The sequence below is a fragment of the Acipenser ruthenus genome, chromosome 2 (genome assembly GCF_902713425.1).
Source record: "Acipenser ruthenus chromosome 2, fAciRut3.2 maternal haplotype, whole genome shotgun sequence".
Lineage (NCBI taxonomy): Eukaryota > Metazoa > Chordata > Actinopteri > Acipenseriformes > Acipenseridae > Acipenser > Acipenser ruthenus.
Window position 1 is genome coordinate 23,918,450 of NC_081190.1, and position 24,180 is coordinate 23,942,629.

General features: G+C 36.5%; 1 protein-coding gene across 2 annotated transcripts; it reads right to left on the reverse strand.

The window, feature by feature from the left end:
• Positions 1 to 1,577: 1,577 nt before the first annotated feature.
• LOC117419044 (GRAM domain-containing protein 2B-like) lies at positions 1,578 to 23,691 on the reverse strand. Of its 2 annotated transcripts, none has more exons than XM_034031900.3 (14): positions 23,534 to 23,691; positions 11,912 to 12,037; positions 10,764 to 10,848; positions 9,233 to 9,302; positions 8,728 to 8,831; positions 8,035 to 8,130; positions 7,780 to 7,851; positions 6,981 to 7,058; positions 6,401 to 6,512; positions 5,601 to 5,717; positions 5,412 to 5,499; positions 4,777 to 4,881; positions 3,840 to 3,927; positions 1,578 to 3,302 (listed from the first exon to the last, which is right to left on the reverse strand). In XM_034031900.3, exons 1-14 carry the CDS (start codon positions 23,674 to 23,676, stop codon positions 3,261 to 3,263), a joined length of 1,326 nt encoding a protein of 441 aa, XP_033887791.3. In that variant the 5' UTR covers positions 23,677 to 23,691; the 3' UTR covers positions 1,578 to 3,260. The 2 variants fall into 2 exon arrangements, with proteins under 2 accessions (XP_033887791.3, XP_033887799.2); XM_034031908.3 differs by lacking the exon at positions 23,534 to 23,691 and adding an exon at positions 14,332 to 14,792.
• Positions 23,692 to 24,180: the final 489 nt, after the last annotated feature.

The following is a 24,180-nucleotide window of genomic DNA, read 5'->3' on the forward strand; positions in this document are numbered from 1 at the left end:
TACCAAGGAGTAGTATGAGCAGAAATACATTAAAAAGCACCGCAGGGCAATAAATAATAATTTCAGAGACTTCACGTTTATATTTATATTCTCCTCAAGACTCACCTCTTCAGAAAGCAAATGTAGAACTCTTCTGTTTTTCCCCTGGGACACTTACTACCCTTCCTTAAATGTGCTTTACTTGCTCTTATCTGCCCCCTATTTTACTGCATTTAATCCTGTAATTTAGAGTACTGTAATCTGCCAAGTGTTATTTAATCTGCAGTATTTTGTATTTAATTATATCCTGATGTAACTATCACTGATACTGTTATCTGCTGTATTATTGAATCGTATTTTGTCACTTGTACTTGCTTGAACCAAAGTCATTGTATTTATCTTGCTCTTAATTGTATTATTACTTGTACTGCGATTCTTGAAATGTATTTGTTTATGACTGTAAATCGCCCTGGATAAAGGGCATCTGCTCAGAAATAAATCATATTTTTTTAGCCTCTGGATATATTGTCCAGCTACAGACCCGTCCCTAGCTCGGTGCAGTCTGTCAATTCTAACAAACTCCGTGGATGCAGAGAGAGCGCTGTGTCTAAATACGGACAAGTATTGACACCACAGAGACAGGGAATGAAGAAAAACAGTATTTCAGAATAGTGAGTTACTGTTGCACAAAACAATCAGAGCAATCCTCTGGATTTCAGTTTCATTTTCTTTTAGCATTTCTACTTTTAGTCACATGCTTTTATTAACTTCAAGACTTTAAATGGTTTACATTTTGCCATTTTTAAACTGCATGTTCACACTTTGTTACACCACCATGAAAATTTAAGATTTAAAAATAGCTGAAACCGTGAAATTTAAGATTTTTTAAATGTTAGGACTATGAAAAACTTACAAAAATGTACCGTGAATTTGGTAGGGCCCTATCTATTGAACAGTTTTCAATAGGACCCTAAGTGAATGTTCCATTTCATGAAGCTCCAACACGAATAATAATAATGGGCGATATCCCACATTATCATTTTTACATTCAATTCCAAAGATGCATGGATGTAAATATATAATTGTAGAACAAAGTTTCCACATTGTGTTGCCTGACCCTGAATCATTAACATACTATAGAGTAGGGGTCTCCAACCCTGGTCCTGGAGAGCCCCAATCCTGCAGGTTTTATAGGCGTCTATACATCCTCAATGGCTAAAAACTAGCATGCATGTTAATCTTGACCAATTAAGCCAATATGTTCAAGTAAGTAACAGAGATCAGCAGATACAAAACCAGAAGACCGGGTAGCTCTTCAGGACCAGGGTTGGAGACCCCTGCGGTAGAGTCTGCTGTGCAAAATACAGCAGTGATACAATACAGGTCATACTTTCATTGTTAAACCTTTTTTGCCCCCCAAAAAAGTACAAAATTCAAAATCAAGGCTTCAACTTCTAAATTCAAGAATATATTGTATTTAGATTCCAGCAATGACTCATTCATTTGGAAACCCTCATGTATGGCCCTTGAGGATGACATGCAAAAATGAAAAAGTAAATCAATTGTAGAACAAAACCAGTTAAATATAGGACAATAAAGACAATATAATGCATTTATTCCATATTTCCAAATTTAGAAACATTTCACAGAAATGGTTAAAAATATACCCAATTACATTTTTTATATAAATATAATCCATCAGATTGTTGCTTTACAATTTTTCAAAATCTGCAGAAACAGCCATCTGGTTCAGGACATAATGCCCCACAATCCAGCACCATTGTGACTTAAAGATCAAGTAGCAGGGTTCCGAAAAGTATAGCGTCACACATCCCCACATGTTGCTAGAACTGTTTAAATAACATACCTGTAATTTCTCTTCTCATGGTTAACATCTTGATGTTTCACACTTATAACTTAATGTTTCAAAGCTCTTTTCAAAATGGCCAATCTAGTGCAAGGATTATTGCCCACATTGTCAAACAGGTAACACAGCAATAACAATCCATGATGTGGTACAGAACAGAAAAGCCAGTGCAGTACATTTTTTTAAAAATCTGCAGTGCTTTAGGAGGACAGATCTAAAACCCCAGTGCGCTGGAGTGAACATATTGAAGAGCTTTGAAACACCTAAAAAAGTTACAATTACAACACATACCAAGATCCATATATTCAATTAAAAGTCAAATCAGTACTCCTGTATAGCTCAAACATGGAGAACAACAAGGATAATGATGAAGAGCCAGACCTTCATCAACAGATGTTTGCGTGGGATTCTTCACATTTACTGGCCAGAAAAAAAAATAAATAAAAGTCAGCAACATTGACTTAAGGGCCAAGCAAGACCCTGTCGAGGAAGAAATCGGGGCTGGATTGGTCACACCCTACAGAAGCCCACCTTCAACATCACCAGACAATCCCTGACCTGGAACACACAGGGGAAGAGAAAGAGAGGGAGACCGAAGAACACCTGGAGGTGCAACCTTGAGGCAGACACAGATAACGGATTACACCTGGGAGAGAACTGGAAAAGATAGCCCAGAGTCAGATACACTGGCAGGATGTCGTCGATGGCCTATGCTCCAAAAAGGAGTGATGGGCTTAAGTAAGTTAAAGTGTAAAAAGTGGTAAGGATGTAAAGAAATGACAGGTATGTTATTTGAACAGTTGCTGCAACACAGCGATGTACAATGCTATATATTTCTCAGAACCCAGCTACTTACTCTAAGCATTTTATACACCAGACAAAAATTCATCATACAGAATAAACATTTGTTTCAGTCACCCTATTTATTTTATTACAAAACATTTCAGTTTCTACAGTTATGCATAGCTACCCATACGCAGATCATATCAGGATATAATCTGTAATGCATATGCAAGTGTTATGCAATGAAAAGCTCAAACATTACACTACATTTGGAGTGGAGTACAAGAAATAAGTTTTTGGTGTAGCACCCATCTACTACAGCCACCAATAGTCTTTGGGCAATAAGCTATTTAGGACTCCTGTTTTCAAGAGAAACCAGCTAATTGAAACAGTGCAGTCCATCACAGGAAAGGTTTCACAATAAAAGAATATTATTGCACAAGAGTAAGAATCTTTACATTCCACAGCATTAAGGCCACTTAAGTGTTCCACAGTGAAGTACAGTCCACATGATTTGGGCTACAAGTACCATAATTGTGAGGCTCTGTCCAGCAGAGGTGGTCTTGTGGTCCCCAAGGCAAGCAGCAAAACATTAAGCTTGAAAATAAACTTCTATTTCAGTTAACCCTTCTTATTCCGTTTCATCTAGAAGTCTTTGCAGGTTTTTCTTAATCTGAAAAAAAAAAAAAAAAAAAAAAAGGACACTTCATTATAGTATTAACTGTTACATTAGCTTGAAGTATTGCTACTAGTTATTTGAACTTTTGCTCAGACCAGAACCCCTCCAATCAGTTTCTGCATTGTAATACACTCAAGAAACTTGTGTTAAACCTAGTTTTCAATACAATTGCATGACTGATCCAAAATGTAGCTTACAAAACACGTGGCTTCCCCATACAATAACCTTTGTATTACATCTCTCTATACTAGCATTTTCTCCACTTCTATGCCTCTCCTGCAAAATCAACATTTAGAATACATTTCCGTTTTAAGCCCTTAAAATACTGCACTGAAAAAAAAAAAAAAAAAAAAAAGAAAAAACACACACCACTAGTCTCATATTATCTTATGCAATTAAAAAACGTAAAAGTAGAATTGGCTCATAGGCAAGACAGGAAAGTTATCTTTAATACACACTTACCTAGTAACAGACTATTTAAAACAATGTATATATTTGAAGTTGTCAACACAACAAAAATAACCTGCATACCTGTTCTAGTTTGGCCAGGTTTGAAGTTAACTCCCCATGAATCATTTCTGCATTAACATTTGATTCTGAACGTCGCTGCACAAAAAGCCTGCAAGAACAAAATGAATGTTATTTCAGGTTGCACATACAAAATGTTGATATTAAAATCTCCCAAATGCTTTACATCAGCAACGTATCAACAGGTTTCAAAATATTCTCAAAAAAAAAAAAAAAGTCAGAATTTACATTTGATCACTAGTGTCTCCCCTTTTGACACACAGTAGGTTACAGCAGACATATCCCTGCCATAAGTATTTATTTTCTAATGATTGCCTTCAGTAAGTTTAAGTGAATAACCCCCCAAAACTGCAGACATTTCAGATTTTCAATTAAAAGGCACAAACAGAACCTGTGGTTAGAGGGATATATAGGAAATACATTGAGCTAAACCACCATCATGCTGTGCAGTTTCATGCCTTCTGATTAAACATCACTGAAAACATCAGGTTTAACAGATTGCTCAAATGGCAAACTGTTTAGGTGTTAACACATTAGCCCATGCAATTTTAACAACGCCTGGGTATAGAAAATAAATCAGTGTTGCTAACACCACTGGTGTTTTGACATTTTAATAATCACAACTATAAACCACGGAAAGTTTATAACTGATCCTCAAATTTCACAGAAATAAATTGCCCAATGTCAGTCACCATTACTTTTGATTCCCTCGACAGTATTCCTCCCCATGTCTTCTAATGTGAACAATCTTGGATCGGTTGTATTTAAAATGTATTCATTTTGGTGCATTACATGGAAGCTGTGATTTGCACTGTACTATGCAAGATGTGGAAAGAACCTGGACGCTCATCCTTTACTCATCACAACATTAAATGTATGTATGGGAGTGCTGCACAGAGCCACAAGATTGTCAATACAGTGCAAAGAGGCGTGCACTTACTCATTTTCCCGATACTCTGTCAGAGAACCCAGCGAAGTCAATCGCTGCTCCAAAGCCATTATTTTAAAGCCCATATAACACGATGATAGAACTAGGACACACACTCTGAGAAAAACAAAACATTAACAGATGTAAACTATCAGAACACAGCAATTATGCCAGTAGAGTATTCTAGTTATTACACACTTTACATCTACTACAGTGCACTGTTTGTAACTGAACTGTTCCGTTTATCAAATTTAACTCCCATACCAAATGCTTGTAACAGATACAAGTCAAAGCTAAATTAAATACAAAATTTAAAGGACTTGACAAATTAAATTACCTACTGCACTGGACCCTGTATTTTAAAACATTTAGCTAAAACTGATTTGCTGGAAAACAAACCTGCTTCCAAATGTACCAGACACACAATTTGAGTATTTAATAGAAAGGAAACCCTACAACAGATAATCAAATAGTACTTTTACTGTGAAATATGAATAGGATATCCATATTGGTATATTACAGAAGTTTCCTGTTCCCCAGTTTCTGAAGTTATCTTTCCTTACTGCAACCTACTGGAAGGGAGTTCTCTTCCTCGACCTATATACAGGTCTGCAGTGTTAAAATTGTTAAACATGTTAGTTACTTACAAGACCAAGTAGACAAGGAGAAGAGCGTTCAAAGATATTGGCCGCAACGATTTCACTTTATGCACAACACCCACCAGTCTGGAAGAACCTGCCATGTACCAGAAAGAGGGAGAGAGTGTAGATGAACCATGACCTTTTTGAAAAACGTAATTGTACAGTGCTCATCTAGGTTTCCAATGAACTGCTTACCTTTCCTGTGCACACTCATATTTCTTTCAGGATTCTGCTGCATGTGAATATCAGCATGGACAGGTAGATCTCCATTCTTAACTACATTTAGGAAAGTAGGAGGCACTCCTGGGAATTCTTGGGGGAAAGAAAGAAAAATGGAAACTCTAAAGTGTTCCCGAGTTTTTCGGCCAAACAGGGAGCATTCCTTATATTCCAACCCTATAAACCAGTTTAATCTAGTAGTTCATGGTGATCTATTTTAGTTCTGCCCCCAGACTGGCTGGTAACAGCTTGCTTGGATTGATTAACTTTGCATGGGCACTTGTTACAAGGTACTCCATAAATTGTGACTAAAGGCTACATCTACTACAAAAACAGCATACAAGAGAATAGCTATAGCTATAGACCCAGGGCTTATTTACTAAAGCTTTGATTTAAAAAAAAAAAAAAAAAAAAAAAGAAAGTGCCATGCCAGTAGGTGTCATTTTTGGTAACAAAAGGAGGATTCCAAGCAACAAGAACCATACTACGAATTAAAATAAGTCTCCGGAATGTTTCCCCAATCTAAAATATTAGTCATTTTACCTTCCTAGTGGCCATCTGAGTTTACAACAGATGTAACCGATGCCTTCTTCTAATCACCCTAGCCCTTTCTCTCCCTCTTAAAAGAGAAATGCAATTTGTTATAAGGCTTTCCCTAAATTAAATACATATTTAGCCAACCACATCCGCTAGTTCTATTTTTACTAGACAGTTGTTTGTTTAAATAAGCACCACGTATCAATGCCAAATAGTTCAGGCTTTAAGGTTTTGCTTACCTGGAATACTTTCATACTCTGGGGTCTGCGAGCCAGAGCTGGTAGTTTCTTCCATCTCCTGCCTTCTTTTCCTAACTGCTCCATCCAGATCAGAGAAATCTGCAGCAAAATCCTAATGGACCAAATTAAATGAATCCCAATGTTTGAGCTAGATACACCTGATCAATACATGTTTACTGGTCATGGCAAAGTATTAAGTATAAATCAAGCCAGATTAAACATGAAAACACACTTATTGTACCATTTGCTAGCAACACAAATGTGGCATAAATGGAACATTATGTAGAATCATAGAATACAGTTGTGTTGACACTGGGATCTTAATTATCTAAAAATCGGGATATAAATATTGCTGCCCTTTTAATCACAATAAAAATAGTTAAATTAGTTTAAAAATTGGGGTATTAAGAAAGACTGGGGTATTAAGATGCACCATTGTTTACATTATTAAACTAGACCCCATAGTCTCAAAGTGTGTAGTCTGCAATCATTGATATGAGCAGAGAGTAAAAATGTGGCAACGAAATAGTACATTTCTACTGAGAAGAATAGAACACAAGTATCAGGTCAAAATACCTACCAGAGGCAAGGATGTTGGACGTTCTGCCCTGAAGCTGTTTTCAGCGGATACGACTGGACTGTTTCCGGTGCTTTTGTCCTAAAATACATTTTTATTCCATTAACTGTTACTGTTTCCAAGGGAATCACTTTGACACAGTGCCAATATATAGATCAACCTTTCATTTAGATTCTTAATTTCTTTCCTTATTCTTTGGAGGAACAATGTAGAGCATCCTATTCTACCATGCAGGTGCACACCTATTAAATGTTTCCTCTCTTCTGGACAGATTAATTATTTTCCAGTTAGAACACATGTTGTGCCATCCAGCTTTAATTGTAGAAGAGGTGAATGACAGTAACCTTCTCTGAAAGAGACATTATCCTATACAGAGAGAACTGTGGGACTAATACCTGCATGACATTGACGAGAGGGCCATTTTATAAAACATACCTATCTTTTAAAAATAAGAAACTATAAAAAGGGAAAGTTGAACTCAGAAATTAAGGGTTCCATGCAAGAATGTTATCCACTACACGTTTACATAACATGAACACCAGTGGCACATATTGTTAAACTACACAAAGTATGAAAGTAACAGACCAAACAAAAATACTGAGGTGCTGAATGATGTAATTTACTGTCGGAATTGTCACCCCTATTAACCTGCTTTCTTTAAATATATCACTCAAGTTATCACAGCATCTCAAGACCAGATTCATATCCTAGCCTGGCCATTGAACTGAATGTATGGTGACCATAAACACCATTAAGTTACATTGAACTTAGTAAAATTACAGCATATATCAAAACTACTCACCTCCAGGTGAACACATATGGATTTCAAGACCTTATACGTTGCATCTCTGGAGAGCAAAGACCCAAACACATGCTGGGGGGAAAAAAAATATATATATATATAAAAACCAAAGAAAAAGATAACCAAGAAGTCACAATGACAGATTTTGCTTCCTTCGTGGAGTTATCAGGGGCTCTGCAGCTTTAACTGGACAGCAGGAATTAGGGATCTGGAGCTGTACAGCGCAGAACAAGACATTTTGCCTCATTTACTTACCCGGTCATTTGGGGTTGCTATAACAAGCGCATTTGGCACTAAAATGGCAGTTTTTGTTTTCTTAATAAGGGTCACGGATGAAACTGGGATAACAATCTAGTGGAAGAAAAAAAAAGTAGTCAGGAAGAGCAATACTGTTCAATGCAGCAGAACTGTTCTTGAAATACAGTCATCACTTAGATAGTTTAATGAGGCACAATTATGTTGAAGTCACTTTAAGAGCAAGACTTCTAAATAGGATTATCTGAATGTGAACACATTAGTCCAATAAAACAGACAAATCCACCCAGTAGGAATCTATTCATTTACATCTTAAATGCATATTGCCTTTTGCGATTTACTTTGCTCAAAGATGATTCATGTATTTGTTTTGCGGTCTGCCGAGTGGGAAGATTTCCCAGACTGCACTAGAAGGTACTATTTGAACAAATAGCTCCATTCCAAGACCTTGTTTGAGATCTAAACAGTTAACTGATGTACAATAAAGCCTGTATTCACTGCTACTTAAAATAAGTGATCACCTGCTATTAAACTAGCCTGTATCTTATCCACACAAGTGAAATAGACATCTTGGATACAGTAAGCAGCATCCAGCTCATGTTTCATTGTAGTTCTCATCAATAGTAATGTCCATCTAAATATATACGGTATAAAGACTCCTTGTTTAACAAGAAAAAAAAAAAACGTTCATACCCTTGTGTCTTTACCAAATACTTTGGAATGGAAACAGATCCAGTTTTCTGAAACAAACAACTTTCCTTGATAGAGGATGTCTTTTTGTAAGGCACATGTATAACCTAGACAAAAAAAACAATGGTTTGCAGTGGAATACTTCCTCTGTATAGTACAATACAAATACTAAATCGACTGTTGATTACGTAATGCACACCGGCATCAAACGTCAATACAGTTGTGTGTATTGAGCAAACATTAGAAAATATAAAAATTTACAGGCAACACAAAGTTTGATGATGTTAGTTTTATGCACATGACTGCCAAGAAAAAACTACAGTGGTGTTTGTGAACAGCTATAGGTCCTTTTACCCATGCAGCCCTAGAATACTGTTTTCCATCATTTAGGCATACCATGTCTTTATATATTATACAGTAATATATATTTCACTTTTGCAAAACTGACTATAAAACTACTCTGTATAAAGTCACTTTTAAAAAAATGTGTATTTCTGAAGTTTCTTACTTTGTTTTAGAAGCTCATCCTTACATACTTCCTTGAAAAGCTTATGAAACTGTGCATTAGTCTTGGTAAACTGGAAAAAAAAATGAAACACTTTACCAGGGAGAACCGTTAGTTCAGTTGTCATGAAACTTGACAAGATGTTAGTTTTTCTGGGTTATATGGTTGACATCTGCCCATCTGTCAGTACATCACAATTACTCTTATATATACTGTATTTAAGAAAGCTGCTTTTCCTATTGTGACAAAACCTGTTACTGACACCAACACAAACTTAATTCTGACTATAACAGTGATGTGCAGTCAGGGTCGGCAAGGTAGACACTGCCTACCTAGTGAGAATCCAACAAAAAAATAATTATTAAATTGTGTATGACTGTTCATTACCTATCGTTGTCACAACGCATTTCTGCATAGTGGATTTCTTTTTGGCAATACAAAATTCAATGAAAAGACGAGAGGCAGCGATGCACTCTGCCTTTCCCTACCATTGAACTTGAACATAAGCCACTCTACTCAAGTTGCGCAAGCATGTTCCAACCTTAATCTCAGCAATGAGTGAGAGAAAAAGCACAGCGAGTCGCTGCTTTAACTGTGTCACCCGACTACACTAATTCCATGCGTTCTTGGGGAAAAAATGCTGTGGGAACAACCGTTGGAAAGGCACAGACCTTCTCTGCCTTTGGGGGCGCGTCCTTGAGTTACCGCTCTTTAGTAAACCAACCAAGCTATGCTAGCATGTCAAACATCAACAGATCCGAAAATGAAAAACGTTATATGTCAACTTAAACGGATCAAAACCTACACTCTGAAATCGGACCGATCAAGGGCGGCTCATCCCTGGTGCTTACATCCATTGAAAAGGAGAGACTTAAATTCAGTCCAAGAAAGGAATTCTACAATGATGTCACAGACATTTTCGTCGAGAAGGATGGACTTCATATACAAGTAGGTATGTAAGTGCAAGTATTTATTTTCCTTTTAATTGTCGGGTATTGGTGGGCAAATGTTTAAAGAACAGTAACAAGTTAACTGTAGATTTGGGCATTTACATAAAAACACTAATAGTATGAATTAAATCAGTGTATATGCTTTACAGTACATTCTTTTGAGGACAATAACCATCAATTTGACATTGAGGTTAGATAATAAAGTAGGTATTAATTCAGTGCCATCTGTTGGTTGAATCGTGTAATTACATCGGGGTTTTCGTTGAGCTGCATCACTAAGTCTCGTTCCCAACCGTGCATAATTATAATTCTGCTCTCTATAAGCCTGCCAATCGAATCTACGTAAATTGGGGTGCGAGACTGGCCAGTGCCTACCCAACCACTGACCTCACATTACTGCTACATATGGAGGTAGGTCACGTTAATGTTTACTGATGGCTTTAAATTTTGTACTAAAAGCCGTGCCAGGGGTTGCTTTAAATCACTCACATACTTGTTTAGTGACAGTTTGGAAGGATCACAGAATTATTTTCAACACAATTCAGTGCAAAGTGTGGGGAAGGGGCAGATTTAAAATTACTCACCTGACTGGTCGAAGATTTTTTTCTCTCAAGCTTGGTTTCACACTCAGAAGAAATTTGAGAAACGTTTGTATCAAAGGTCTTGGACCTGGGTGGGGAGTGAAAAAAAGGTCCATCATAGATCATGCTCTGAAAACTAATTTTCTGAACATAAAACGTCTCTGCTACAATGTTTCACAAAGTTGGATGTATAACAGGTGAACTGATAATATTAAATGAGGGGTATATGAGTTGAATATGAGTTAACAGTGAGGAGGCACTTGATTACTGGGACTTTGTTTTTACTGTTATTACATCAAATTAAATAGGTTTGCTTTTTGATGCTTATTTTGTCAGGGGCTCAGAAAATACTGATCTATAAAATTAACAGGTTTCATGATGTTCAAATCAAGAACCCCAGTCGTACTACAAAAGGTGAAATTTACTGCAGTATTTTGCAAAAAAAAGTTGAAAGGGGGTAAACCTAGATACATGTACTATAATGTAGTAAACACACATGGTCATGATGAATTTGAATGGATTTTATATGGCAAGAAAACTAATATAAAAAAAGGAACATAACATTGCCAATTATGCTTACCAGGATTTCCACTTTCCTTGCGTTTGTACCGATTTAAAAATAATGCTGACTGTTTGAAAATAACATTGAGGACTTCACTATATAAAAACACCAGATACAGGATATTTAAACATAACAAAGTGACTCATGATGACATAACATGGTGTCCAGCACAAAAAAAACCAAACATTGATTTCAATAACACCTTGCCTTCTGGTTGAGGTGCATAGCTCCTGTTGTGGTCCACAACCATATAGCCTTCAGCAACCATTGCTTAAATAATAATAACAATATTATTAATAATACCAGGATACCCCCTAACATGAACCATGCTAGTTGATACCCACCGACTGCCAAGCATACTTAAAAAGCTTACCAACTTATCTGCATTAAGAAACCTTCAAGACTGTGATGGTATAATCTTCCGATACAATTCCAAAGAGTGAAATTAGATAGTACCATTTTTTCTTCTAAAACTACACATGATCCGACAGTTATTTGCATTAGCCTGGAACTTGCAAAAGGTATTTCCATCCCTGCCTTGCCTCACCTTACCTCAAACTATTATAGTGCACAGATCACAGTGCCTCACCTTACAAGCGGTGATTTCTTTCGGGTCTGAAAGAGCTCCGCATCAATATTCAATGGCTGCAGCTGCTCATTAAATGGCTTCCCAGCCTTCTTGTGTTTCTCTTCTCCCCCATTCTCAGTTTCAGAGCTGCAAATAGAGAAGGCCACGGTTATCTAAAGACACTGATGCAATTTAACAGTGTAATTTACACAAGATTGATCCCCTAACCTTTCAGAGTCACTCCTAGGATTGTAACTTTTATACTGGAGTAAAGGCATATTGAAAATACGAGTACCATAGGTCCGTCTATTCAGCCTTTAATTCTGCAGAACATGAAATGCAGGATTTTCCGAGGCGCTGTACAGTACTCTTGAGCAGCAATGCTTACAGTCAGTATCTGCTTAATCATAGTCCTGGGAATAAGCTGCAACCCTCTACTGAGTTCAAGGGAAAGGTTTTCACTTGAGGCAGTCATCTGACAGGATATGCAACCTTTCTGCAGGTTGCATTCTGACTTGCACTTCTTATTGGCCATTAGCCAAGATTTATTTTATTTTTACGAAAGCCCTTAATTCTAAACCTGGCTGAAGAAAGAAAATAAAAAGTAAGAGTGCAAGGTAAATATTTGTTTACAAATACCAAAAGGAATGATTAAAAAAAAAAAAAAAAAAAGTCTAAAGAAACCATGAATACTGTGTAAAGCATTAGTTACTGAAGAATTCCAAGCCAGAATGCAACATTACCACCGACACTCGCATCAACACAAGCTCCAGAGAAATTACAGCCTTGCAGACCAGTCCTATGTTTTTTCAACATACTAGTATCCTATCTCCGAGCAGCAATGGGTATTCAGTTGCAAGAACATAAATATTTAGACAATATAGTATACATAATTGACCTAAAACATGAAACATTTAGTATTCATCACTGACCCAGAATGGCATATCAAAAAGCATGAGTATTATGAAACATTGCGTGTATAGAGAATTTTTAAAGGAAATATTGTTCATATTTACTTGTTGCCAAGCAAATACCCTTTGTTAGGCAATTTGAGCAGCTTTTTTTAGCCAGACATGTTTTTACAGCACACTTCCCAAGGGATGTGTGTGTTCACTAGGTCATATCATGAGAATTGAGTTTAAAACTGCATGTAAACTGTCACAGTTCAAGTCAAGACTTAAGCTTTATAAAATACCAACAGGAATGAATTTCATTCTCATGGGTGCAAATATACTAAGTGCAACATGAATGAGAAATCCGAGGATGCTTTGCACTCATTGCAATTTCCACTATTAGCCAATTAAAGTACTGATTATTCAGACGGAGCTCTACAGCAAGCAAGCGATGGTGTTATTTATTTCTTAGCAGACGCCCTTACCCAGGGCGACTTACAGTCGTAAACAATAGATACATTTCAAGAATCACAGTACAAGTATTAATACAATTAAGAGCAAGACAAAATACAATAACTTCAGTTCTAGCAATTATGACAAAATACGATTCAATATCAGAGCAGATAACAGTGTCAGTGATAGTTATATCAGGATACGATTAAATGCAAAATAAGTGTGGAGTAGGACAATTCACTATTTCAATTAAAACCGTTAAAGAAACAACTGTCTAGATTTGTACTAATTGCTGGTACCCAGTGTTCTTTATACAGATGCATGCAAAATAGGTATAGCCTGATTAAATATTTTTAAAACTTGTAACTGGAAAATAAAATAAAACCGACCAACTTGACCGAAAGAAAGCACAGTCCTCAGTATGAAGCCAATTTCACAAGCAGTTCAGGATGTGAAACGTTTTGACATTCGGATTGCAGTCCATTAACTGTACTAGTATAAACAGTAAGTTTCGAATTTCACAAAATTTCAAACGTCTGTACGCTGTTGTGTAGGTTGTAAAATCAGATCAATACCTGGACTTTTATCTGTATTTAAAAATATAACTACGTTCAAAAGTCATTAAAATAATATCGTGAACCGTGTAGATTCGGATATCTATGGGACTGTACTTAACTTCTCTGCAGACCTACACAAGTATATTTTGTGATAATAATAATGCACTTAACACACATGCTGTATGTACTACGTGCTCGTTTTCCTTCTGACATTTGTCTACTTGAACTACATTCCAAAGGTTTCATTCCTTCCCGAATGCAGACATCACAAAAAAGCTGCCCATCTAATCTAAACAAAAAACCCTGAAACAAAAACAAACACAACTAAGTATTGAATACGCTCTTCCATATGATCCTGTGAAACACATTTATGCCACTTTCTTTGTAATTGGATAAAGGCGTCTGCCATATAAATAATAATAATAATAATAATAATAATAATAATAATACCGGTAACTGGATTAGGCCCGTGGCACACTGCACGACTTACTTTTCTCTTCGTCTTTTCTTTAATAATAATAAAAGTACTTATACTTACTGAAATGTAACCCCTCTTGGTTCTTTTTTGCTAGACGACCTCACGGGTTTGATTTCATCCACGGGAGTACAGAGCTGGCCTTCATAGTTTTCCTGCTCTTCAGTCACCAGCACCATCTCGTAAGAACTGCCTCTCTCTCTCTACCCTTTTCCGTCTCCTCTCCTCACTGCCGCAGAGTTATATAACTTCCTCTCCAAAGTTTTGCTTAAGCAGGTAGGCCCGTCACATGGAACTCCAGACAAACTTAGGTTCTTCTTTGTAAAGTTTACTGCTACTGATTTTTTTGGGGTACAGAGTAATCAAAATGAAATACAGAAGTTTAACACCCAACTCTTCAGCTCACAGGCAGGATGGAGCACGTAAGGGAACGAAAACCCGTTTGTCAAGTTTACCCCGCTAGTAAATTGGCTTGGCAGATTGAATGACTGCTGCTGAACCAAACCGACTGCTGCTGGTTAACTCTTTAAAGGGTTCCGTTCAAATTGATGAAACGCGCACCTGCTACTTTTGTATCCGGTTAAATGTGGTGATGATTGGATAGGTGCATGCTGTATAACTTGTTAAATTGAATAGTAACTTCAGCAGATGAAAGTAATCTGCGTACAATAAGTTCCCATAATTTCTCAGGTTCTTTGTGATGCTCTTATCTTTTACATGAGACGAAATATTTTAAACAGAATGTTAGCTCGTCTGTATCTCCATTTAACAGATAAAACATATGGCTACATTCTTAAAGCACAGTACTAAAGATGTATTTTCTGTTAGCAGTTAAATTATATATATATATATATATATATATATATATATATATATATATATATATATATATATATATCTGTGACCAGAAAGGTAAGTACAAATAAGATGTTGTAAAATATGATTAAATAAATGAAAGGAATAACGTCTTAAATCTATAACAAAGGTAAAGCAAGATGTTCTAAAAGGCTATAACTGTATATAACATTAATATGCTTCCCCACATCTGCTACCCACAATCAGCCTTGAGAAGTGTCTTCAGAAGCAATTTTTGCTGGAATAGTTAGTAGGAATGGCAATTTATTATGTAAGCAGACATGATATAACATCATACAGAACACACCTACTAGTATATTAAACAGGTACAAATAATAATACAAGAACAACAAATGTCCATATTGCCTTAATAATGGGCAGGACCATGTAGTTGAGGTCTTCTGTAATTTGGGACACTTTATCAGATATAAATAGCTTCATTAAAATGGATTTTGACAACATGAATTACAAATTATTATCAAAACTGAACTGTGTAAATAGTTTTGTCCTAATGTAAAATGTTCCTTGTTATCTGCAAACACGTGGATTGAGAAGGTCCCATCTGGTTGCTATCAGGTAGCTCACAGCTCTACGTAATAATTGGGGGCTGCTTTAAGCTTAAACCAGAACTCAAATTAACCAACTTTCCAAGTAGGATTCCATGTATAAATTCAGAACCATTAAGTATGTGACTATATTCCTATTATGCAAATGACCGAGAAAATCTTTATAAAACAAATGAAACTCCTCAAGATGATCACAGACTTGAAAATTGGACCTGAACCAAAGATCATCCACCAAACTGTACCAGTATTGTAACACTGCCAGTGGTTTTGACAAGACAGCCAGTACTGCATTGATCACAAAATAATAATAATAATAATAATAATAATAATAATAATAATAATAATAATACCACAAGCCAGTGGTGGCTCATCAGAGGAGGCACTGCCTACTTGAAAATGTTGAAATAAATAAGCTTTCTATTTATTTATATGTTATATAACAACAGGTATATTGCTTTAATGCAGAGGCAGCTGTCTGATACAAATTCTCCACTTATTCTCTGCTGTATGTTCAGAGGAAGCAGATGCGCGGTTGCCTCCTCTGTAGTTATGATTAGCACGTCTATTAGCCAATCATATTCTTCTATTTCTTCAGCTGGCTTGCATAGAACTCTGAGTAAAATCATCTAATATATATATATATATATATATATATATATATATATATATATATATATATATATATATATATATATATATACTAAAGTGTTATTTCTGTTTAAAGCGAGTTGATAACATTGTTGGCAGATTTGAACTAGATCCATGATGTTATGCCATTGTTTAACAAGTTTTAATATTAAGTGTTTAATATATTACTACAGGCCAGAAGAAACTCATATGTATGGTGGCTCGTTGCGGCCATCGAAAAAAATAAATAAACCTTTGTTATCTTGTGATCTTGAGAAAACCTTCCATTATCTCGTGATCATGAGATAAATTATCTTGTGATCTCGACATAACAATGAAATATATATATTTTTTTTTCCTATGGCCTCAATGAGCCGGCGTACATATGTAACAATCACAAGAAAATATATAACTGCCATTACCCTTAGACATTCTAACCTGACTCTAAAAAATCACTCATTTGAAATGTGTAACAAATGATGCCTTTACTGTGAGTACCTGACATTATTATATTTTAAAATTACTTTGTATAGTCACAATTTATTTTATTATTTTAGTTATTATCAACTCTTGGTGCCAGACTTTGAATTATCTTCAAAATACCCGCCCGAGTTTTACATGTAATACTGACTGAGAAAGGAAAGGCCTGTTGTTGGCTAGTATAAAAGATGAAAGTATTGGAAAATGAAATATTGACATGTAGATGTTTTCTGGAGGAACAGATAGTGTTTTTAAGTGCCTTGCTGACTGGATGTTCCCCTAATGCATTATGCAGTCAAATATGTATGGAGGACAAAGCACATATTTACCTTATAGTTAGAGGGACAATCTACACCCAGTCATGTTTTCTGTGTTTTGTATGCATCAGGGAATTGAGCAGATCATAGTGAATTGATACAATTTAGACAGCAATGCATGAGAAGTATCCTCAGAGTCAGATGGCAGGACAGATACCAAAACAAAGAAATGGAACTGAATCACGCAGACACTTGTTTACTAAAACGATCTGTACATTAAAAATGTGATGCTTTGATCATGTGTGTCTGGTGTGAAGGGATGCCACTCTCTGAGGCATTCTCATTCTCTCTCTCTCTCTCTCTCTCTCTCTCTCTCTCTCTCTCTCTCTCTCTCTCTCTCTCTCTCTCTCTCTCTCTCTCTCTCTCTCTCTCTCTCTCTCTCTCTCTCTATATATATACACACACAGTGACTTATACAGTGACTTATAAAGGATGCCAAATAGTTCATGTTAAAGAGTAAAGAGTTACTTGACTATAATTATACAGTATCTATCATACTACTGTACAGCTATGGCCAAAAGTTTTGGTCACAGCTGTACTCATATTATACTCTTCATGTGCAAACATATTAGTAGAATATCAGTTATATAACTGTGGTTTCTGTTTTCTTTTCATTTTGATTTGAACCCACAACATCCTAGCTCTTTGTCTTTCACTCCAAACACTTTTGTTCTTGCTATACACAATATATTTCGATTGGTGGCCGTTCCTCAGCCCCCATATATCTCAACGGGCTAAAAACTTTCAACCTGACTGACTAAGACAGTAAAGTAGATTCACAAAGAGGTGCTAAACCAATGCTAGCTGACAGGCAGAATAAGAAAAATGTCTATGTATGTTTTGTAGTCTTGGTATGTTAGCTTACTATTGCAGTGTAATTGCATAAAATTTCTAGACATAGAGGCATCCCAACAAGCTAATTCCCATAACAGTATAAATTAAAACAACAAGGTTATAAACTTGTCATATAAATGGTTTTGTTACAGAAAGATGAACATTTCATTCAGGCTGTTTGCTACTTCGAATTATCTTTTAATTATAGAAGGGTTTAAGTGGCAAGTAAATTTGGGCATTGCAGCAGACACAACAGACTTCTCCCCCATAACGCTGAAGTCTGAACACTTTGTTTGCCTTGCTGCTTTTGTCAGCTCACTCGCCTCAGGTGTGCAAATACACGTCATTCATTGCACCAAACGCAATGCTGAGGTCGTTAAGTCTCCTTTCACCTTGCCCGCTGCACCTCGCCCCAGGCTCACTAAAGTCGTGTATGTATATATCCGCCTTGATACCTATTGGTAACCTGTTAAACACTAGTGTTAAGGATTTCTGATAACTCTTAAATTTATACAGCTAAAAATTTCACTATTTTAAAAGGAGTAGAACCAGCAGAAAATCTCCTGGCAGCAGCCTTTTTGGGCATTCTTTAATACCAGTACAGTACTTCCTGTAAGAAACTCAAAAAAGACTGTTGAAGGGCTGAAGAAAGAATAATATTTCTATTTTATTGTAAGTTTAGAGAAAGGGAAGGGGGTAGTTATATAAAGATTTTGTTTTGTGCAGCTTCTGGCAGCAGCGAAATCAGCTGCCTTAGTGCCAGTAAAAATCCTTCTTTTCCTTCCTGTAATAGCTATCTGAAATTTTCTGCAGAAATAAACGTGGATATAGGAGGAACATGTAAGCTATACATTACTGCTGAGAGGGATTTATTATTAAACCCTGCTGGAGTTGCATATCCTTGCAGGGTTATTTACTTTTTCGTGCTGCTGATAGCCCTGATTTTGGATTTACAGTAATGGTGAGGGATAAGGATGTTAGATTAATGTGTTGCATACCGGGTTATTTCATGTCAAGCCAGCATATCTAGACACATTTCTCTGAGACCCCATCTCAGAATGTGTCAAAATGATCATGACTTGACAATTGGCTCATCAAACGCCAGAGAATTACAGCTGCTGTTATAATATACCAGTGCTGGGACAAATATCCAAATATTCGAACGAATATTTTTTGACAGGTACAGTATTCAGACACAAAAATCAGATGTTCGTATATGCTACAAATGACAAAAATACCTTGCACTTATTTACTGTCTCACCAAAAGTTTCCCGACAAATAAAAAAATGAAAAAGAGCTCTGTGTGATATGTGAGATTTAAAATATATGTATGTATATATATATATATATATATATATATATATATATATATATATATATATACACAGTATTATATATATTTTTGTGACTTTGTTATGTGGAATGTAATAAATGAGAACCAAAACTGTGAGTTTTTTCCCCCGTCATTTTACAACGCCATTTCCATGTTTGGTTTATTTGAAGTGTTTAAAGTTCAATTTCAATTTTCGTTTGCTTGTTCAGCTAGAAAAAGGCACAAGTAAACCTTGTGTTATTACTTTATGAAAACGTGTCTATGGCCACTGTTTATATTGTGGAGAAATGGCGCTGGCAAGGAGTGAAAAAAGTAAAAAATAAATAAAATGTGTTGTCAACTTTATGTACTATTTATTTTGAGAATAAACAAAACAACGTTCAACATGAACTGCTATTTGGCATCCTTTATTTTGTAGTTAGAGAACTGGGGTAAAGTAAGGCCTACACAACGTATTCTTTACTCCTGGGATATTTGTTTACTTGAACGTGTTACATAGTGTAACGTCTTGCTGTAAATGAAAGGCACACACACAGGGGCCACATCCCCCTGCCCCTGCTGCCTCTGCCTGCGTTCTGTGCAATATAATGACTTTTATTGCATTTTGAAAACAAATGAATATCCAAACGAATATTTAATTATGAGCGAATCTCCAAATATGAAAATCCTATGTTCATCCAGCACTATAATATACTTATTGGCCTTCTAACGCCTTGAGACTTGGCCTCAATAAACACATTTCACATAGGAAATAACAAGAATATCATGGAAGCCAAACCAAAATGGCTAAAACAGGTACTTAAGGATATTTAATGTATGCATTAGCAGTAGGACATCTGTGTCATTATACAGAAATTTAGTCTATAAAATAATGAAAACACAATCACCAGTAAAGTGTTAAAAGGATCATGCATTTCTGTTTATTGTGAAATGGTAAAGATTATTGACGCATGTTTTGAGGGTGAGGGCATGACCTCATTCACCATTGACTATTGAACAAAGAATTCTGGGTCAAGCAGAGCAAAGGTAAATCAGTGTCCCGATAAGTGTTAGACCACACCCTTGTTTACATAACAAAATACTGTACAGTGAACTTAGGTCTGTGATAGACCTAGAGCAGAGGTGTTTAGATCATTAATATTTACCCTTACATGTATTAGTGACAACATTGTAAATGTTTACTGCATTTTATTGTGTAGCATGTGATATTCCACGAACTTCTATAATTCCAGGATTGTCTAATCATTAACCTAATCCTAACATGAAATCACAATTTTACCCATTTAACTTCTTTCTACTCATAAATCCACTATCAGATTGCAAAACAGTGTTCTTTTAAAACAGACTAAACTTCCAACCTTTACTGAAACAGCAAAATTGTTTAATTAAGCAAAATAGGCTTTAAAAAACAGTCCTTCACAAAACATTTATTGGAAGTTTCATGAATAGGGCCCATTATTCTCTTTGCCACAGATCAATTCAAAGTGTGGCTATTCATGGAGTATTTAGTACTGGACGATTCAACAGCCTGCAAATCCAATAGATATTATATTTATTTATTTTACTCATTTATTTAAGAAATTACTTCTCAATTGTAAGGCCTTGCAGTGTATTTTGAATAACCTTGTTTATTTAATAGTTTAACAATAGTATGTCAATGACCTACATTGATCACAGTGCAGTATGTACAAACAAATTGTACTTACAACCTTGTGTGTTATGTCAACTGTTTTAAAAGTAACCCAGTATAACCCTGTTCAGTAACATGAAAAGAGTTTACATGATGCCTACAATGTTTTAACATCAACAAATATAAAAGATTTCCATTACATGAGAGTAGATGTTAAAACATAATGCTGATTTGAACTCGGCTCTCGCCAAGATAAGCACCAACTAAGACGTAGATTTACAGTAAACTAATGTGATCTATCTGCGTCTCCATCCATTTGCGTTTCCTTCCATCTGATGATGTAGATATCCTTCTGCCTGGTGTTGAAGGCTGAAGTGTAATGCTGGCTCCAGGGATCAGCTTATTTTGCCTCCCCAGCGCATCAGCACACACAATGGCTGCGATGCTGACTCCGGGGATCAACCACAGTGCGGCCTCCCCAGCGCATCAGCATGTCAACTGTCTGGATTGAGCTAAGTAGGGTGCATCTCTGGGGTCATCAAGTGGGCACCTTCTATCCTCTGTGTTTTGTCAACTAGTCCACGACACCTCAAGAGGTTTCGACGGTGATTCTGGTGTCCCGGCATCACTCCCCTCTGTCCCCCACTCAACACAACCCTACTTACTTACCCGTACATCAGCGTTTCTTTCTTCTATTGTGTTTGAGATCCCCAACCAGAATCTTTCCGTCTCAACCACAGCTAGTTGCTGCTCCTCTGTGCTGTATCAGATAAGTTCTTCACTGTGCAACGCAACTCTTGGCCACTGAATCCGACGTCTCTGAGAAACCGGGTTGTAGAGTGTGCCACAAATCCTCGACAACCCACTTCCACTGGGTAAACCTGGACTCTTCATCCTCGCTGTTCCGCTTCAGCAGCTAGTTGAGCGTACCAAAGTTTCTTTCTCTCATACGCCTCATCTACAGCATCCTCCCATGGCACTGTTAACTCTACCAGGTGAACAAGGCGTGCTGATCCAGAACACAAGACAATATTTGGTCGAAGGTTAGTGGTGGCAATCTCAGGTGAAAAAATAAGCCGTTGACCAACATCTGCCAGCATTTTCCAATCTCTAGCAGCTTCCAGTTGTCCTGGGCGAGGCTTGGTTTTAACACCTTTTCTTGGCGGTTGCTCTCCTGGGCGGAGGAATGTTGTCTTTTTTGTGTAATGTTTTGATGGAACTGGTGCCAAACATCACAGCACCTGGTCATGGCGCCAAGTAAACCGTCCTTGGCTAAGACCCCCCTTACATCCTGTCAAAATGTGCCATAATGTTGCAGTTGATGAAGACAAAGGACATGAGAGATCCTCTCCTACCCAGATTTTAGTATGAAAACTAAGAAAAGCAACCCAAGTATAAATTGTGCATATATTTACTCTCACCAATCATCTCACCAGCATTTCACAAATCGACACAAAATCAGGTATAAATCAGTAAAAAACGATGTCCAGTTAAAAAGAAAAATCGGGAAAAAAAACAAACGCGGAACACTACTTATATGTAGGGCTTCTGAAATTGTGGTTTTAACCGATAAAACCCAATAAAACACACCTGATACAAAAAAAATGAAATCGGTGGATAGCCAATAAACACCAGAAAACACCAGAAAAACTGAGGAACTGGTTAATCAATTCACATTGACGTTTTCCTTTTCCCATTAAAAAATAATACCTACTACAAAAATAATAATAAATACATTTCCAAGTGCTGTTGGGCAATGTCCCGCCTTCCTGACTTGTATCTATCATTGATTCGTTCTGAATACCCGCTCCAACTAATGAGTGACAGCACATTCCTACATTTCTATTGGAGACTCTGCTTGCGAGATTTAAAACGAGATTACAATCAGGAATGGAGGATTGTTAGCAGGAATTAATGCTGTATTACAGTTAAGATATGGAGGTTTTAAAACAGAATTGTGGCAAAATGTACAAAAATGCCTACACACAAAAACCCCAGAACAATGTGCCCGTGACCATAGGGATTTCGTTGTGGAAGACAGCAAATGAAAGAAGGTACAACTTAAGTGTGCAAGTACTGTCGAGTTACTATACATATTTTGACACACAAAAAAACAAAATGCTCAAGCATTATGGAAAGTAACCAAAAACACTAATTTCATATCAAAAAACGAAAGCCCCGAAAAAAAGCAATTTACATAACTCGAAAATAGCTAAAAATAAGCACCGAAAAATACAATTAATAAAACCCGAAAAACAGAAGCCCTAATTATTTGCCAACTGACTGAAATGCTAATAACAAGACAAAGTAGTGTTTTCCCAAGCGTTGTAGACGGAGCTGTATAACTGTAACCTGTAATTTGATAATTTCATTATTAGTTTTCTGGAATAATGTAGCAAAATATAAATTGAAGCAACTGCCAGTTTTTAAGCACACATATAGTACACGTCCATTCATACTGGTGCAGGTGCTGCTAACTAAAATATTTCTGCTTTCAACAATCACTTTAGAAAATAAACACCAAATTTAGCCATTTTAGACTGAATTGAATGTCTTGCTATTACCCTCATCTTTGGAATAAGTACTGTAAATAGTACAAGAAGTAAGAAAGAAAGTCACTTACCATAACTGCATAGATCCAATACTTTCCATAGGACTGGAAGGAGTGGAATGCATTGGCTTTAGAAGGCACTGTCTTCTATAAGAACACAGGACAGAGTCATCATAAGCAAATTGTTTAACCATTGGGCTGGGACTGGGAAGCATTTTGCTGCAAAAAATGTGGCCGATCTCTTGAAAAGTTTCTAATCAATTGTTTCCCCCTGCTACTTGAATCTACTAGTTATCTGGGGTGTGCTATTGCTTGCTTGCTTTTATCAGTTAATAAGTGATGTATCACAAAGTCATTGTAGGCAGGAACATTTTGTTGTATCCATGAGAGCAACATTCATTACTTTCTATAGGAGAAACTAGGTAGTCGTTTTTTGTTTTAGAAATATGGGATCTTGCCTCTTAAGGGCTTTAGATCTCTAGGATTATATACCTAGTATTGAAACAGATACTTTAATGCAGGGGTTGGGCATGTGTTGCCTGTTTTAATCCCACTCGCCCCTTGATTAAGACATATAGAGAGCTCCCTCTTGATTATCAACCACTGGGGATGAAATTGTCTTTGAAACTGAGATACTGGAGGATATTGTACATAAGTTCTGCAAAGGGGATATACAGTATAATTGCTAATTGAATAGTCATGAAACTTAGTTTTAACTA